General features: G+C 44.7%; 1 protein-coding gene across 1 annotated transcript in view; it reads left to right on the forward strand.

The window, feature by feature from the left end:
* IGF1R (insulin like growth factor 1 receptor) overlaps positions 1-19,367 on the forward strand; it is a 171,804-nt gene that overhangs the window by 24,498 nt on the left and 127,939 nt on the right. The window contains exon 2 of the mRNA XM_066635975.1: positions 4,049-4,594. Coding sequence (XP_066492072.1) covers positions 4,049-4,594 — 546 coding nt within the window. The remainder of the gene's footprint in view (positions 1-4,048; positions 4,595-19,367) is intronic.

Here is a 19,367-nt window from a genome sequence, read left to right on the forward strand (position 1 = left end):
TGTTCTGGGTTATATCCTTGCTCTTTCCAAGACGCTCAGGGCAGGTAGCAGTACGTTGTTTATGTTAGTTGATGTGTTGCAATTTCTGATTTCTTCTGGCCTTTGAATGCTTTTCCAAATGAAAAAATTATAAAGCTGCTACTGGAATGTGTTCACACCAAATGAAAAGTGATTTAAATATGGAGAAATAGAGCAAGACAACACTTTGGTATTTGAATAGGGAGGGCTTGAGCATATTTTGGGACTTGTAATGGGATTGTTGCAAAGCCACCTTCAGTACGATGTATTTACAATTGCACTGATATGTAATACATTTGAACTGTTCCCTTACCATGAGGGTTGAGGATTGTTTAGATATTGGTATCCCAGTGGTAGCCTGTGGTAGCCTGATCTCTTTGCACGTTTTAGCTTGTTGAGTAGGCCACTTTTGGACATATTTCAGCATTGCCCTGAGCAAGGAAAGAGTGTGTGTGTGTGGGGGGGGGGGGGGAATCAGAGCTTTGAAAGCATGTTTGGAGAGCTTTGGGAACTGGGTGTGGCAGCATTGCTTCAGCTGATATCAATGAGCCGGAAGAAAAGCTTGTGCTCCTGTTAAACAATTTAAGCATCATTATATAAATTTTCTGAATTATGTTGTGAGAATGGAAGGAAACAAACAATGCCCATGCTTGAAATGTTGAACGCAGGACATTGTAGTGTTTGGTTTTGTGCTTTGGGAAGATGTATTGTGGAACTTGCTGTTGTACTCTTATGTGTGTGTTTTGTGTAAACCTTTTATGGTGCAAAGAAAACACATGGCAGTCAAAAAAGTAATAGTAGTACTCTTTGAATTAGGACCAGTTTGTCTTTTCCATGTGTTAATTTTAGGGTGAAATTAAGAGAAGAACCTACATTTTAAGTTGTCATCAGTGGGAGTTAAACAGAAAAAATCCGCCATTTAAAAAAACAAAACACTAAGATGTAACAAAAAGCAAAGACCAGGTACAAAACAGAAGAAGGCAATGATAAAGTTGGAAGAGACCTCCAAGATCATTAACCTTCTGCCCTTGCCAATGCAGGCAGTCAGCCATGACAACACCCCCTGATATATGGCTATCCAACCTCCGCTTATCATCAGTGTGCCCTTTAAACTAGGGGTTTAATCATCCCAAAGGCTGCAATCCTATGCACGCTTACCCTGGAGTAAGCCCCATTGGCTATCATTGTTGAAAGCATATACATAGTAGCTCAGTGTTTATCAAACTGTGGGTCGGGACCCACTAGGTGGGTCGTGAGCCAATTTCAGGTGGGTCCCCATTCATTTCAATATTTTATTTTTAATATATTAACTTGATGCTACCGTGGTATGTGACTGCATTTGGGGAAATGTTACAGACCTGTACTTTTACCAGGCTACTCTTTATATGCTTTTAACAATTATAGTCAACGGGGCTTACTCTTGGGTAGGATTGCAGCCTAGGATAGTTAAAAATGTTTCTGCTTGATGACATCAGTTATGTTGGGTCCTGATAGATTCTCATTCTAAAAAGTGGGTCCCGGTGCTAAATGTGTGAGAACCACTGTAGTAGCCTGTTAAAAGTACAGATCTAACATTTCTCCAAATGCCGTTCCATACCATGGTAGCATGAAATTTAATATATTAAAAATAAAATATTAACATGAATGGGGACCCACCTGAAATTGTCTTGCGATCCACCCAGTGGGTCCTGTCCCACAGTTTGAGAAACACTGCCCTTGCTCAAAGCTCGCACTTAACACACTCTGCTGTACCCCACTAACATCTGTTAAAGCAAATTTCTTCCTATGTTGCTTTCCCTGAAGTTTGAGGGAGCTGCTTGGGTGGGATGGCATTTCCAATGCCCTGCAGATGCCTTTCTGGTATTGACACAGGCCTCATTTAGCACTGCAAATCCTGCTTCCCAGTGCTGGTTTGGGTAACATCTTTTGAAAACACCTGGTGGGTCCTTTTCACCCCACCCTCCTCCATATGCATGGTACACACCTCTCAACAAAATGTACAAAACCAATTCTATTGTAACCAGTCAGTTGCTGGGCCTTTTTCAGTCTTCGTTGATATTGGAGTTGCTAAGGTTTTTTAGTGTGTTTAAGTTCCAGAGCCCTTGTTAATCCAAGGGCTTAACTGCTGTGTGAGAGAGATGATGGGTGGCCCTGCAGAGGACATATTTACAGCTCTGCAAAGGGAAGCTGAGGTTGAGATTAAGTCTGTGGCTCAGTGTGTCTCTTGTCTTTGAAAAGACCCTTTAATACTGGAATCGGGAAAGAGAGAGTAGGTGGGCTGTGAGAATAGATGCTGTAGTACTGGGTGCTTTGTCTGTTGGAGTGAGTAGAAGGCAGCACAGCTCTGTGATAGCTCTTGGCTGTAACCCTGAAGCCTGTTTGGGTTGGTAAGAGGTTACATTGATTGATGGGTCAAAGTAGTCCCTGATGTCCAAAACTCCCAAATGTAGGAAGCAACTTGGCTTTAAAAATATTGTTGTTGTCCTTTGTAAGAAATGGCTAGTGTGTGTGTGTGTGTGTTTGTGTGTGCTTTTCTATCTAACTTTTTAGTGGTCAAGGACAATGGGAGCCCTTGTGGTGTAATGGTTAGTGCAGCTATTTTCAACCAGTGTGCTGTAGCACATTGGTGTACGCCTAAAGGTCCACAAATGTGCCACAGGACTTTGTTAAAATTGTCAAAAAACTTCAAGATTCTGTGGCTGTTTCTAGGGCAACTGTCTGTAGTAAGAGTTCACCTTACTCCTGCTGGTGGAAGTAAGAGGACAGACCATTCATTACTATAGGCAGTACAGCCCTACAGGCAACCCTAGAAACGGAGCTGCAGAATCTGGAAGAGTCTCCTAGAAGCTGGAAGTAACATCACAAGAGGGGCGAAGACCGCAGAAGTCAGGAAGCCTTTAGAAGAAAAATAACATTGAAAATCACTGGACTATATGTTGGAATAGTCCTGGAGAATCCTGGTTTCTTCATTCCCCATTCAACCTTGAGGTTCAGTATATGAACTTGAGTTCTTCTCAAGCCTGCCTCATAGGGTTGTTGTGAGGATAAAGTGTATGTGATGGAGGGAATTCTGCATGTTCCACTGAATTCTTTGGAGAAAGGGCAGGGTGGAAATGTAAGTAGTGTAAAGCAGATAAAGGTTGAAGTAGATGGTGCTTGAAGAATTGGTCTTTTGGCTACCTGGCACAATGGCCTTTCAGAAATTTTCTAATCTCCATTTTCAAATAAAGTCAACTTTCCTTATCTGTGGGTTTGGCACCCAGTTTTGACTCAACGCAGGTAGTAAGCCTGCGTCTGGAGGGTCTCGCAGGACCTCCCAGATGTGATTGGAAGTCACTTTTGGTTGCATCCGGGAGGTCCTGTGAGACCTTTCCAAAGATTTCATTATTTGCAGAAATTGTGGGGGGATCTGGAATGGGTCCATTGCGGATTCCAAGGCACTGTATGTCTTCTAAACATAACTCTAGATGGGTCCTGCTGTTTCAAGATAAAAACCAAAAAACTTTTCGGGATTGTTTACACATATAAGAATCTTGCACTATGTAGTTGCACTATTCATTACAATGGTTTAGAAAAGCCGGTGGCATTGTTTCACAATAGCGTCAGGTTACACTATTTCGGCAATTGACATAATCAAACCTATTGATCCTTCTGTTCTAGTGAAGATGAAGCTTTGGTGATATCTGACTGGGCGGTGTACTGATTGCCTGAATGCTCAGTCTTTTGGGAGGACGGTGATAGTGGCGTTTAGCTGGATGGGCAATGTGTTCTTGAGGCTCACGAGTCATGGCCCAGTGTTGAATTGAGCCAGGGTTGGTTGGCCTAAGGAAGGAAGGGATCTTGGAACATGGGGCGGAATGCAGCTCTTAATCAGTCTAGGAGAACGTACTGCATTTGGAAAAAAGTACCTTTTTTTACCTATCAATAATGTGTAGTATTGAACCCTTTCTTTAAACAAACAAAAAAACTAATTATATTTTTTGTTCTCTCCACCAAACCCCCTTTCCTTTCTTTCTGATTCTTTTTCCAGTTTGTGGGCCGAACCTCGACATTCGCAACAGTATAGAAGAACTGAAGCAGTTGGAGAATTGCACGGTGGTTGAGGGTTTTCTCCAGATATTGTTGATCCCTCAGGGCGGTGACTTTAGCAATTATCGCTTCCCATCACTCACGATGGTCACAGATTATTTGCTGCTGTTCCGTGTCGCAGGCCTGGAGACCCTCGGAGATCTCTTCCCCAACCTTACGGTGATTCGTGGCAGGAACCTTTTCTATAATTATGCGTTGGTCATCTTTGAGATGACCAACCTTAAAGAAATTGGGCTGTACAACTTGAGGAACATCACCCGGGGGGCCATCAGGATTGAGAAGAATTCAGACCTGTGTTACCTCTCCACTGTGGACTGGTCCCTTATCCTGGACGCTGTCTCCAACAACTACATTGTAGGGAATAAACCATCAAAGGAATGCGGAGACCTGTGTCCAGGGACAGCTGAGGAACAGCCAGTTTGTGAGAAGACAACCATCAACAAAGAGTACAGCTACCGCTGTTGGACTTCCAGCCACTGCCAGAAAAGTAAGAATGATCGATGGTTGAATTTAAAAATGCTCAAAAAATTCTCTCCTATCTTTAAGTTAGTAAACAAAAACATGTCACACTCTTTCAGTAGCTCTTAATGAATGAGATTGCAAATAGTTCATGGTGATTTGAGACTTGTGTGTCATAAAGCACAATTTAAGCTGTTCTAGTTGAAGAAATCTGCTTGGCTACAAATTAATCTGTGTTTTTACTGATTTTTCTTCTTAAATGGGCATTCTAAGAAAAAGGGATTTGGGTATTTTTATCCCAAATGTACTGAGTGGTAAAGCTTTTCATGAACTATGCTGTTGTAGGGTTCAGGTGGAAGACTCGGTGTTAGAATGCTTCACAAAAAATGAACAAATTTTGGGAAGAGCTAGACTGAGCTCTAGTGTACTAGTGTTTTTTAGTGACCTGGAAATGGTTTGCATCATGGGGAGGCATGCAAGAGTTGAACCAGCTCCTGGCAGCCTGAATTGATGTAGTCCAGGAAAACTGAACTGCTTCAGCAAGTTGAGTATATAAAGTAAGAGTGGTTTACTGCTTGTGAAGATGCTGTCTTTGAGCTTTGGCGGTTGTAGCTTGTACTAGGTGTGTGCTGGTTCAGAGAAAATTTCAGGTGTGCCCTCAACTAATACTGCAAGGTAGAGCAAATTCTCACAGAGTTCCTCGTTGTAGTGTTAATGTTTCGGCCTTTGGAGAACTTGATTTTGGAAGTCTAAAGTCCTATTGACTGACACCTCCACACCCCCATATTCTAGCTACCTAATCAGTGAGCAGTTCTCTACCTTTCTCTCTGTTTGGGTGTGGTTACACCCACTCAAACTGGAGGTAGGAGCAGGCAAGGCTGCTTATACCAGTGAGTTGGGAGAAGCTACTCCAGAGCAATAACCATCTGCCTGGTTACTGCAGAGTCCGGGGTGTGCTTCCATGTTCTCTCTAGTGCAGGTGGGTACAGAGTGTCACCTGAGTTCCTTTTTGTAGCTGCAAGTGTGCTTATTTTGTTTGATGAGTTGGGAGTTTTCACCACATGATGATGCAATAGAAAACATTGCTGGAGGAAGGCTTATGTGCATGTAGAACAGTAGTGGGAGCAAAGGGGTGTAAGCAAATGCACAGCTGTAAAAGCCTTAGCAAACATGAGGATTAAAATTTTGAAGATCCAAGTTTTATTATAAATCTCACTTGAATAGCAAAATTGCATTCTGGACACAAAATGGTTAAAAATGGTGATGGATCATGATGGGAAGTTGGGGTTAAGATACTGTAGTGCAGTGGACAAAAGAAAAGGAAATATTGCAACAGTGTGCACTTTATTGAAGTTAAAAAAGGGGAAATAATTCTTAGATCTGTGTTGGAAAGTAAAAAAGTGATTACTGTATTTTGGCGTTGGGAAGGACGACTTAGTCTTGGCTTGGGGGAGAACCTCTGTCCTCTGCAGGCAACACAAGGGAAGGATAACTATTGAATTGTTTAAAGGGGAACTTCCTGTTTACTCTGCTTGAGAACATTAGCAAAGAAGAATCACTGCGTGAGCACATCAGCAAGGGAACTTGGAGTGCAGGGTGGCAGGGAGGAAGAGTGCTTGGCATTCGGGTAGTAATTACTGTGGGTATTTGTGCCTGCTGCTCATAAACAATGTAAGTTCAGTCTTGCTGTGTGGTGAAGCCAGGATAATGCGTTTCTAGTGCTGGTGTGTTTGATGAGACCTGCTTAGTGGGATCAGTCTGTCAACTCTAGCTGTGTTGGAAAAGTACAATGCAATGTTTCTTTTGCCTCTACAGAATGCCCCATGATATCTAACTGGAGCCTCTGTGTTTTGAGGCAGGATATTGCTAAAAATCAGCTGCTCAGGACAAGCAACTTGGTGGGCAGACATTTGTTGGATTAGGTGGCTGACCAGCCTTTGCCCAGAGCAGTGCCTACCTGATGCCATTTTCCCCCTTGTTCCAACTGCATGGCTAACAACGTTTGCACTTTTCTGAATGTCAGTGTTGAAGTAGGTGTGATAATGGTGTTCAGGAAGCTTTTATGGGAGGCAGAATTTGAACCCGCATCTTCCAGGTTAAACGCATTTTCCATGAGGATAGTTGTGAGAGAGTAGCATTGATCAGTGGAAGGTTCGGTCCACATAGTAAAGTAACCTCTTGGTTGCAAAGTGCTTTTCTTCGGCCACCCTTGCTTCCAAATAACACCTGTGAGTGTTTAAACCAGTGATTTTCAACCTTCTTCATCACACGGCTCACTGACAAGGTACTAAAATTGTCAAGGCACATGGTCAGTTTTTTGACAATTGCCAAGGCACACCAAGCTGTTGGTGGGGGGGGGGTTAAAATCTCCCAATGGTCCTCCTAATAAATGACGCTGTCCCAAACTCCCATGGCACACCTGCAGACCATTCACGGCACATCAGTGTGCCATGGCACAGTGGTTGAAAATGGCTGGTTTAAACTGTTGAATTCTGCCACAATCTCCATTTCTGTCCTTGGAACGTCCACTGAAAACATCAGTCTGATGCCAGCTCTTCAGCATTGAGCTTTTCTGTACAACATTTGAACATAAGAAGACTTAAGAACATACTGGATCAGGCCAAAGGCCCATCTAGTCTGCCTTCCTTCCTGTATCCCAGTGGCCCACCAAGTGCTTCAGGAAACACACAAAACAAGACACATCCCTGGTGCCCTCCCTTACATTGGCTTCACTGCTTAGTCTGTGCCTCCAGGCTTCACATTGCCTAAGAATGTGAACCTGTCTTTGCTTTTCTTCATCTCCTGTTACTGTTGTCCCCCTTGCTTCCGCCGCCCCAATTTTCAAAACTGCACAAGCTCCATGGGGCAGGGACCTTGCCTTGCTAGTCTGTAAAACACCAGGTTCCTGCTGCATGCATGTAAATGCATGCATGTATGACTGGAACAGCTGCCTGGTGTTTGGACTGACTTGGTTTCAGGGGTGGGAAAAATAATATTATAATAATAAAACTTTATTTTTATCCCACCCTTCTCCCCAAAGGGACCCAGGGACCCAAAGGGACCCAGGGAAAAACCTTCACCTGGAACACTGAAGGGCTTCTGCCAGTCAGTGCAGACTAGAGATACTACTGCTAGGATTCAGTAAAGGCAGCTTCCTACGTTCACTGCTTGGTAGCAGGTTGCAAGCTTTCCTATTTATTGGCGTGGGTGGTGGTTCCTGCTTCTCTCCCCTCTCCTCTGTCCTCAAATCCCTTTCCTCTTCTTGAGACCTTCCACTAACTAAAAGATATCAAGTGGGTGGGTGAACGCTGTGTCGGAACATTTAGTTTTTTTGAGCAGGCTGGCTTGTTTAATTTTGTGGGGCAGACATTGGTTATTGCAAACAAAGGAGAAGGCTTTGCTTTCTATGAGAATAACTCTCTCATAGACACAATGTCCAGCAGCCATGAAAACTCCCTGACATTTTTTATAGCGATAAACTTGATGGGAAAATAGGCTTGGAAAAAAAGTGAAATTTCAATGTCTTCTTCCCCCCATGGCTTTTTAAACAGCCTCTTCCTTTAAAAAACTTTAAAACAATGGCATATGCACTTCAGTTCCCACGGGCATCTCCAGTGTTGATCCTGCAATATTTACTCTTTGCTTTCTTCTGGAGCTGTCGGGAGGATGCCAACTGGGCTCTGCTTACATCTTCTCTTGGCAGCAGAACTGGGGAATGATGTTGCCTTTCCGGAAAAGTGAAGTCTTTTGGGTTGTTGCCAGGAGCTCCTAGGATGAGTTCTTCATCTTTTTTTTTTTTTTAAAGGAAAACTAGGAATTGGAGGAAAGCTAAGGCTAGAGTAAATTCTCCTGGAGAAAAAATACTAAGTTTTTTTTTTGTTTGAATGGGAGAAAAAAAGCTTTGAATAGGAGGGAAAAATTGATGGAATCGTCTCACACACACAAAAAAACAAACTGAAGCTTTTTGTTATGTGATGGAGTTGTTTTTTCTAATCTACTTTTTTTTTAAACGGATGACGTTTGTACTTTTGTCAGTACAAAAGTACTGACAGGAGGTCAGGAGGTCTGGTCTAGAGGGTAGAGCCTCCGTCTGCCTGAAGATAATATCCACAAGGTCGCCAGTTTGAGGCCACCGGAACCGTGCGACCTTGGAGCAGCTGACAAGCTGAAGCCGAGCAATTCCATCTGCTCTGAGCGTGGGAGGATGGAGGCCAGAATGTGAAGCCAGATCGGAATGAAACACCTTGAATGTAGTGGTTCTTGAAAGAAAGAACCTTCTTTGAAATTGTAAAAATCCCTATTTAATAAGGGATTTAATAAAAGCCTGCCTATGTAAACCGCCTTGAATAAAGGCTTGAATAAAGACCAAGAAAGGCGGTATATAAATACCTGTTGTTGTTGTTGTTGTTTGTCTTTAATTACTTGGCCACTGGAAGGATGTTGGAATTCGGCAACTGATGTTGAGCTGGTCCCCTTAGGCAGTGGTTCGCAAACTTCTTAGCATCAGGACCCACGTTTTAAAACAACACTCTTTCGTCACACACCTAGGTTTACCAGACTTCAAAAAAGGAAATTTAAGAAAGAAATAATGTTTTACTTATTTTAAGTAGCAAGAACCAGGAAAAAAAACAACACTCTCAGACTTTATCTCTCTATATTTACCCATGGTTGGAAACTGCAGGAGCTCAACTCCTTGCTGGTCAGCTGGCCACTTTCTTGCAAATTGTATGAGCTGAATTCTTTGTAGGGTAATTAGCAGCTACGGTATCTGATTTTTCAGTAGCCTCAGGGCTTGAGGCAGTTACCTGACTTTTCCATCCCCCTTTGGCGACCCACCAAAATCAGGTTGCAGTCCACCAGTGGCTCCTGACCCACATTTTGGAAACCACTGCTCTGGAGATGGGTGACTAGTGCAACATAGGGGTGATTATTTGGGCCCTTCGAGTCTCTAGTGTTACTTCTGGCAACTGCCTGTATCGTGCCTCTTTGACCTTTGTGCCCCTCAGCAGGGGTCATAGAACCGCCCTGTAAGGAGAAGAAGGAAGTTAAATAACCTCTTGGCCTCTTCCATTTTTTTCTCCCTACCATCCTTCCCCTGTTCATTATGCATTGGTTCGTGTTTAGATTGTAAGCTTGCATGCTGGATATTTCTACTGTCGTATGCAAGTACCATATCTAGGGTGCCTTAGTGTGTGGGGAGCTCCTACTCTTGGTGGCAGGCAGGGTCACAAGCTCTGAAGAACTGCAAAGTGGGGGTCTCTGTCTCCTTCCCTAGACTGACCTAGCTATCGGGCAACAGGGTTCCTGCTCAGCTCTAGCCAAGCATTCGTATGTTAGTAATTAGCAGCAGTAGACCCAAGTGCGGAGTCGGGAGTGCTCTCAGCTTCCTTCATAAGTTTGGATAGACTTTGCAGTGGGAGAAGTCTCTTTGGAGCCAAGGCCAGAAGGGATGTGAAGCAATGCCTGAACCTTCCCCAGGGAATTTCCCAGGAAGGACAAAATGGATGGACCTTGCTCTGCCCACTTTGTGTGGTCCTTCCCCTCTCCCCTCTTGCAGATGGGAAGGCCACTGAGCTGTAAGGAGTGGGGCTACAAACCACACAGCCCTTGCACGGGCTCATTTTTCGTCCCTGTTGTGCCGGGGAAATAGCTGACTTGCTCTTCAAGTGAGGCAGAAGCAGCCCAAAGCCAGAGAGGAGATCGCAGCAGTATCTCAAACGGCCTGGCTCTCTTTGGCCCCCAACCAGTAGGTGTCATGTCTCTTTTCCAGGCTAAGATGTCCCAGCTCTGCTCCTCCAGCTCTAAGACCAGAGCGGGGTAGCCATCCCGTGCCATGGAGATGATGAGTGCCCCAGAAACTAAACCTGCTTGGGGTTGGCTTTGAGCAGCAGGAAGCATGTGGAGTATCCCCTTCCCTGTAAAGACGTTTTGCAGGATTTCCTGGCTGATGGCCCTGTGTGGAGGGGTTCCAGATGCTTGGTCCTGTCTGAGGAAGCAGACTTCCTCTTGGAAGATTTTGGATCATCTGATCCTGCATGCTGGCAAGAGGAGGAACAACCCACATGCGGAGCCTGAGGCACCGTGGAACCACTGACAAGGCTCAACAAGGTTAAGATCACACTTCTATTTCTTAGGAAAAATGAGTCTGTGTAAAGGGCAGGAGGTCTGGTCTAGAGGGTAGAGCCTCCGTTTGCCTGAAGATTAACATCCACAAGGTTGCCAGTTCGAGGCCACCGGCACCGTGCGACCTTGAAGCAGCTGGCAAGCTGCAGCTGAGCTGTTCCATGTGCTCGGAGCGGGGGAGGATGGAGGCCAGAATGTTAAACCAGATCGGAGTGTAACACCTTGAATGTAGTGGTTCTTGAAAGAAAGAACCTTCTTTCAATTTGTAAAAATCCCTGCGTGGATTTAATAAGCCTGCCTATGTAAACCGCCTTGAATAAAGTCTTGAATAAAGACCAAGAAAGTCGGTATATAAATACTGTATATATGTGTGTGTGTGTGTGTGTGTGTGTGTGTGTGTGTGTGTGTGTGTGTGTGTGTGTGTGTGTGTGTGTAAATCGGATGTCCAATATTAATTTAAGCATCGCATTAAAAAAAAACAACAAGCAAATTAAGACTGCGTTAATGGAGATTATCTTCTGCTCACCTGCCTCTCATAGCAAGGAAAATGTCTGGCTTGTGCTGTCAGTGCTGGAAAAAAAAAGTGCTTTATTCGCCGTTGCAATTTGCAACTTTACAAATGTTTAACTCAATGGATGGGCTGATGTCACATTCACTTTCCTAGTGAGGAGTTCTGGGTGTGGCCCCAAGTAATTGCTGGGTGGCTGTTTGACTTTCCTACCTGTTTACATTTGAGGATCTTGCCCTCGGGGTTAGCATCTGGTCCCTGAGTTTGCTGTCCTAGAACCTGTGGAGCAAACTGCTGTTGAGGCTTGCTGGAACGTGTCGTCAACTTCACCATACAGTTAAACGCTTACGTGGTATTGTTTTCCTAGAAGGGGATCATCAACTTATGATGCAGTCAGTTCTGGGCAGCGTTGGCCCCAGTTCAGCAGCTGACAAAATGGGCAGAGAAATGTTGATGACCCAACCTCTGCTGGCTGTTCCGCTGCATTGAATGGGCATTGTCTGAAGCTGGCTGTGTGGCAGTGCTCCTACGTCAGCCAGAGTCCTTGCGCTGTCTGCTTTGCAGGAACTGCAGTGCGCCCCTGGTCTGTTGTTTCCTTTGGCCATCAGACCCTGTTCTTTGTCCTTTAGAAAATATTGAATCTATGTGAAGTATGCAGGCATGACTCGAAAAGGGAGGGGAGCCTTGGGTCTTGAATTGGTTCCTTCTGTTTTATTTATAAGCTGTGTCTTGCACATGTCCTGTGCCCCCTGGAATGCAAGAGAGCTCGGAGCGGAAGCTTCATAGAGAATTGGTTCTTTTAAAAAATGTTGTATAAAAAGCAGCTTTTTTTTTGGACATTCTGTCGTACTTCAATGTGACCCGAAAACAGAAACAGGGCTGGGCCTTCCTACATAAGAGCAGGATTGATTTTCAGTGGCTGGGGGGAGAACCAGGCCAAGGTTGAGGATACCATTGACGTGAGAAGCTACTGTGTCCCTGCTTGCATTCTTTTAGAAAAATGAATGAATGAAGGTGATGGGGGGGGGGAGAGAAGAGAGGCAGTCATCCAGTGCTTTTGGCGCAAGTCATGCAGACCTGTGTTGCTCCTCAAACCTGCTTTGTTATCTACCTTGGATAGCCAGTGGTTACAATGGCCAGAAGTAGTTTTTCTGTTGCAGAGGAATTGCCCTCAGCACCACACTGGTTTGTATCGTGTCACCCTCTTGACTACTGTTAACATGTGGCTTCCTTGAAGATGAGTTGGAAGTTTACAGCTAGCACAAAATGTCTCTGTTGTCCTCTAGATCAGGGGTGCCCAAACCCCAGCCCTGGGGCCACTTGCAACCCTCGAGGCCTCTCAATGCGACCCTCAGAGAGCTCCCAATCTCCAATGAGCCTCTGGCCCTCCGGTGATTTGTTGGAGCCCACACTGGCCGGATGCAACCGCTCTCAGCGTGAGGGTGACTGTTTGACCTCTCGCGTGAGCTGTGGGATGAGGGCTCCCTCCACTGCTTGCTGTTTCACATCTGTGATACAGTAGTAGCAGCAAAGGAAAGGCCAGCCTTGCTTTGTGCAAGGCCTTTTATAGGCCTTGAGCTATTGCAAGACCTTCATTCATTCATATAAGTTCATCTTTCATATATTCATTTATGTAAATGTATGTAAATTTATTCAAATTTTAAATGTAAATTCTTTTTTCCCTCTGGCCCCCGACACAGTGTCAGAGAGGCGATGTGGCCCTCCTGCCAAAAACTTTGGATTCCGCTGCTCTAGATGGCTATTGAGAGGTGGGAGCATCTTGTCTGATTCTGTGGCCACTCCACTGATTGTGTGCTTCTGAAGATTAAGAATGCTGTGGCTTACATATCAGTCCATATTGGCCTGATTTTCATGATCCTGGAGACTTCCTTTCACCTAGACAAGTCCCTAACTGTGGTGGTGAGTAGGTCAGACTTGGCTCCAAGTACATTTTGCTGCAGAAGGTAGAGCATTATCTGTGAGGAGCAGCACATTTACCCATGGCATTTTCTGTTCTCCCAGTTGGGAGAGATGCTACTTTCCAGAAAGGGTGTGAAACATTTTTATTGAGTGGGGCATTTTGTGATGTGCAGAATGTGTTTTGCTGTTACAAATGGGTGGCTTGTTGATCCATGGATTTTTTTAATGTTGTAAACTACCTTGAGATGAACAAAGGCTATACAAAAATCTGACTTGAGTCTGGAGATGCTGATGCACAAATGGAGATGCTGGGATGGGAATGGGAAGGAGTTGATGATCTAGTGACCCATCCTGCAACCTTTGTGTCTTTCCACTGTCTGCAGAGGGACTGAAGAACTCTTAATGTGAATTTCTGAGACAGGGGTTAGGGACTGTAGATTTTGGGGGTGGTGTAAATTAGGAACTTCTGCCTTCTGTACAAGTATCCTTCTGTTAAAAGCAGAATCTCTTGATCCATGTCATTATTGCCATATGAAAATGAAGCTTGTGGCAAATGTGAGATCAAAACAAAAGCCTTCCTGACTTGAAGCTGTTTCTTAGCAACTGTCTGTCCTATACCAGCTCTTTCTGTTCTTTTCTTCCTTAACAGATTTCCCTTTCTGTGTGGGCATGCACTGTAGCAAAAGGTTTCCCGTAATGTTTATGCGCTTACATGCATATAGAGTCAGGATAGTATAGTGGTTTGGAAGTCGAACTTGAGCTTGGAAAATTCAGGTTAAAATATCCGCTCAGCCGTGAAGCTACCTGTGTCCAGTTCCAGACTTGCCCCAGTATCTTGGGCACTATCTCGGGGACTTGAGCTGAACCTTCGCAACCCTGGCAATGATGAGAGGTCTCTGGAAGGCTACTTGAGAGCTGCTTTGGGGCTGGGGCAAGCCCATAGACGAAACCAAGAAACAGGTGGAGGAGGAGGACAGGTGAAGCAAACCCCCCGCCCTACGAACTGAGGCCTTGTATTTGGGCTAGCAACCTTCAGTGAGTTGCGGACTAGCCAGCATGAAGAAATCTTTGTTGCTGCACCCTTCAGTGCTTTAAGGAACATCCAGTGCTGACGAGGAAGCATCAGATATTGGAGATGTAGATGAGCCCTTATCACCCAGCCCCATATACTTTAAATTAAGATCCAGGTTCAAAAATTATATGGTGAAAAGTGTCCCCTGGAATTTAACCCCATTTTTCCCATAGGTTCAATTATTCAGAATCTGCTCATTTGGTATCCACTAGGTTTTCCAGGAACTTAACCCTAGCGGATAATGAGAACCGACGGTAAATTCCTTTATTCAAGAGCAGAAGCACTTTTAAGGTCAGCAGGGAGGACCACTGTGTGTGCCATAACTATAGTATAAACCTTCTGCTATAGCAGCTGCATTGACTTTTCTGGTTAAATGGGTATGCCTATTAACCCAAAGCACTGACTTGCCAGGGAAAACCTCTCTCTGAAGCTTGGCAGAGTTGCTGCTAGTCAGCGTATAGATGATACTGAAATAGATGGAGCAGCAGTATGGCTCTGTAGAAGGCAGTTCTCTGTGTTTGCCTGTGAAGGAGCCAAGGGGTGGCATCACCGAGGCAGTCCCAAGCATAAAGGAGAAAGAGCAGAGAAAGTAGATCTTTGGGTGACTGTGGGTGATGGAACCGAAAGCTCAGAGAGATGGAAGGGGAGCGAGTTTGGTCATGAAGGGGCTTTGATCAGAGCTGGCCCTGTGTAGCTTGACAGATAGTCCACACATATATCTGGGCCCTTCATTACAAAGCGTTGTAGCTGATGGTTTTGTAAGTATCACTTAATATATGTGCAATGTGCGCAAAATTTTTGATTGGCATTGTTGTATGCCTCATAATGAAGGGGCTTGGAACAGGAGAAAACGAAGCTGAAACTTCTGCAGCTCTTACCTGCTAATTGACGTGCATCTGGAAAGGCAAAATGGGATTTTCCTTGCTTTTTGAGTTTAAGCATGTTGTGTGTGCGTATGTTGGAGAAGAAAAAGATGCTGTAATGGAAGGTTGGGCCTAGAACGCTTACTGTAATACAGCAGGAGCCTTCAGCTCAGTACTGGGTCTGTGCGTCATTATGGCAAGCCTTTGCTTCAGGAATTAAGAATAGAGAAATGATGCAACGCTTCGCTTCCTCTAAGCAATTTAGGGCGCAATCCTAACCACTTTCCAGCACCAACATTAGGGCTATGCAGCTCTGAGGTAAGGCAACAAACATTCCCTTTTTTTGAGGAGGCCTCTGTGAGTGCCACCCAACTGAAGGATGCAGCACATGGCCCACTGCAACAGCTATGCCAGTGCTGAAAAGTTGGTTAGGATTTGGGCCTTAGAAAAACAACTTGGAAAAATAACTCCTCAACTGTTTCTTTCTCTTTCAAGGAGACTCAGGCCCAAATCCTAACTAACTTTCCAGCACTGGCATAGCACTGCCGGTGGGGCATGTGTGCATCCTGCATGTGATGCATCTTGGTAAGGCCACACCTGGAATATTGTGTCCAGTTCTGGTCGCCACATCTCAAAAAGGATATAGTGGAAATGGAAAAGGTGCAAAAGAGGGCAACTAAGATGATTGCTGGGCTGGGGCACCTTCCTTAGGAGGAAAGGCTACGGCGTTTGGGCCTCTTCAGCCTCGAAAAGAGAGGCCTGAGGAGGGACATGATTGAGACATACAAAATGATGCATGGGAAGGACAAAGTGGATAGAGGGATGCTCTTTACACTCTCACATAACACCAGAACCAGGGGACATCCACTAAAATTGAGTGTTGGGAGGGTTAGGACAGACAAAATAAAATATTTCTTTACTCAGTGTGTGGTTGGTCTGTGGAACCCCTTGCCACAGGATGTGGTGATGTATCTTGCCTGGATTCCTTTAAAAGGGGATTGGACAAGTTTCTGGAGGAAAAATCCATTATGGGTTACAAGCCACGATGTGTATGTGCAACCTCCTGATTTTAGAAATGGGCTATGTCAAACGCAAGGGAGGGCACCAGGATGCAGGGCTCTTGTTATCTGGTGTGCTCCCTGGGGCATTTGGTGGGCCGCTGTGAGATACAGGAAGCTGGACTAGATGGGTCTATGGCCTGATTCAGTGGGGCTGTTCTTATGTTCTTATGCACTTGAGTGGCACTCATGGAGGCTACATCAAAGCAAGGGAATGTTTATTCCCATACCTCGGAGCTGCGTTGCCCTTATGTCTGTGCTGGAAAGTGGTTTAGGATTGCGCCCTAGGTTTGCTCTAAAGAAGGTCATGAGGTTAGATCCAACTTATACCAGGATTTCCAAACTGTGAGTTGGGACCCACCAGTGGGTTGGGACCTGTTTATTGGTGGGTTGTGAAACTGTAGCTGATAGCTGAAGAGGAAAGTGTATTGAGCCCTATGGAAGGTGTGTGAGTTTACTCATGAGTAGATGAACGTGTGTTGGTCCACTCCGAAGGACAGGCTGAGAGGAATGCAGCATCACCAGAATTGTCCCTATCTAGTGAGTGCGGGCCCCGAAAACACTCGAGAAGGTAGTCTTCTCCCCCCCCCCCCCCGATGACCAGGAGAATGTATTGAGCCTTATGGAAAGTAAAACTGAGCCACAAATGCATGCTTAATTGCAAATCGGCACACATACCTCAGCTCTTATCAAAGGTGAGGCAAAGGAGAATGCAAGGCCACCAGAATTGTCCTGATCCGATGAACATGGTGCTCAACAAATGCACCAGAAGTTGACTTGCCACCATAGTAAAAGATATAAACAGAAGCTTGAGCACCTGGTAAGGCAAAACTTATTTTTTAGTCTTTTAAAGCTATATGGGTCCCAACAGAGTGTTTTAAAAAGTGGGTCCCAGTGCTAAAACGTTTGGGAACCACTGAACTACGCAATTGTGGAACCATCCAGTAGAACTCAGATTTTGGGGGTGAGGACTGCATATCTGAAAGGCTTATTTAAAACAACTTCTTGAACATGGAATGTTCATGTGCAAGGAACTCTTAAAAATAATGGTGGAGCAATACCGCCTGGATTTGTACAGCCCAGCAATCGTTGCAGCCTGAAATTGTGATGGTCATATATCCCAATACCTGGAGACAGACCAGGGACAGACTGCACTTGCTCCCAGTGTGGAAGGGATTGTCACTCCCGGATTGGCCTTTTCAGCCACACTAGACGCTGTGCCAGAACCACCTTTCAGAGCGCGATACCATAGTCTTTCGAGACTGAAGGTTGCCAATACAATACAATGTAGTCTGTGGGGCAGATAAGTATCAGATGTAAGATTGAGTCAAATTCTTTCTCTTTCTCCCCCCCCCCCCATTGACCTAAGGTTCGCCTTGGAGAACTTGGAGCCCAAGGGTGCAATCCTATCCCCTTACGTCAGTAATAATAATAATAATAATAATAATAATAATAATAATAAATAACAACAGGTATTTATATACCGCCTTTCTTGGTCTTTATTCAAGACTTTATTCAAGGCGGTTTACGTAGGCAGGCTTTATCTAAATCCCTATTTAAATAGGGATTTTTACAATTTCAAAGAAGGTTCTTTCTTTCAAGAACGACTACATTCAAGGTGTTTCATTCCGATGTGGCTTCACATCCTGGCCTCCATCCTCCCACGCTCAGAGCAGATGGAATTGCTGGGCTTCAGCTTGTCAGCTGCTCCAAGGTCGCACGGTGCCGGTAGCCTCGAACTGGCGACCTTGTGGATGTTATCTTCAGGCAGACGGAGGCTCTACCCTCTAGACGAGACCTCCTGCCCAGCACTTTCCAGCACTGGCATAGCAGTGCCAATGGGTGTCACTCACGGAGGCCTCCTCAAAGTAAGGGAATGTTCCCTTACCTCAGAGCTGCATTGCCCTTATGTCAGTGCTCTCCAGCACTGACATAAGGGGTTAGGATTGCACCCCAACTCAGTGTAGGGCTGAGGAAGGAAAGAAAATGTGTACACCTTAATAAACTTAACAGTGCAGCTTCAGAAGCAAAAAGGAATGGTCTTTTTCCTCAGTTACTATTGTCTGGAATTAATGTTGACATGCCTACAATTGTGCATTGCCTTGAGTGATTGTCGTTCTGAGGTTTCTTGAACAGTTGACTTGATCCTGCACAATAGTAGTTTCACATGTATTTAAGGGACTGAGAAAGTTGGCTCACATTTGAGTAAACAGCTGACTTATTTATAATGGGGAGTGGGCTTGAGTCTGGCTCATTTGCCTATCCTAAATGACACAAGATGGAAATGCCAGAAATGGTTTGTTACAGGGTGTCTGTGGGCGAATGGGGAATAGAGGAAAAATGTCAAGTGTGAAACCAGATGAATTCTTGTCTTGCAAACGTGTGGGTGATAAAAACTTAGTTTAGGGTTGGCGTGTGTGTGTGTGTTGTGTGTGATTTTTTATTTTTTTTGCTATAACTGTTCCTTCTTGAATTAACAGAAAAGAAAAGCAAGACACTTCTAAATTCTGCTTTGGAATGAATCTACCCGCTCTGGAGTCTTGTTTTTGGCCAGCCTTTTGGTGGTGTTTCGGTTCAGGTTCACTCTCGTGGTTCACACAGGCTTTGTGACGATGTTCAGTTGCTTAAAACAGCAGCAAAACAACTGTTTGGCTTCGGTTAATAGTGAGACATCCTCTTTGTTGAAGCTTTTGTTTAACGGCTGTGGAATGAATCTTGTTAATGGGTACATTCTCCAGTAATAGACCATTAACTGATGTGACCGAATTTTTTTTCATCTTGGTTGGAAGTGCAGCTACAGATAGAGCCTGTTTTTAATATGGGGCCTCTTCCTGTGCGTTTGAATGTTGGGTTGTAGGTGGAACTGTACATGTTGTTCCAGAAGTTATTCACCCAACTGGGAGTTTGGAATGCAGCACCTTGTTTTTGCTCTTTTGAGAGTAGAGAACAATGTGTGTGGCGGAAGCCATGCTTTATTTCAAAACTCTGACATCATGTCTTGTTCTGTGGGAAAGCAACAGGGGTGACAAAAGGCATTGTAAAAATTGAAGTCAGATATGCTAACTTGGTTCCTTCTGTCCCTGTTTTTAAGCTAAGGGCAAGTTTAATGCTGTTCATCTTGGCCTTTCTCTTGGTAGAAGTTCACTTGGTGGAAGTTTTAAGAGATAAATCTGGGAAGGGCTGGCTTACACAATCAAGAGAACTGTGTGGGCGCAAACAGGTTGCCTTCCTGTTGTTGATCTTTGAGCAATCCCACA

This window comes from Tiliqua scincoides, chromosome 8 (assembly GCF_035046505.1).
Source record: "Tiliqua scincoides isolate rTilSci1 chromosome 8, rTilSci1.hap2, whole genome shotgun sequence".
Taxonomy (NCBI): Eukaryota; Metazoa; Chordata; class Lepidosauria; order Squamata; family Scincidae; genus Tiliqua; species Tiliqua scincoides.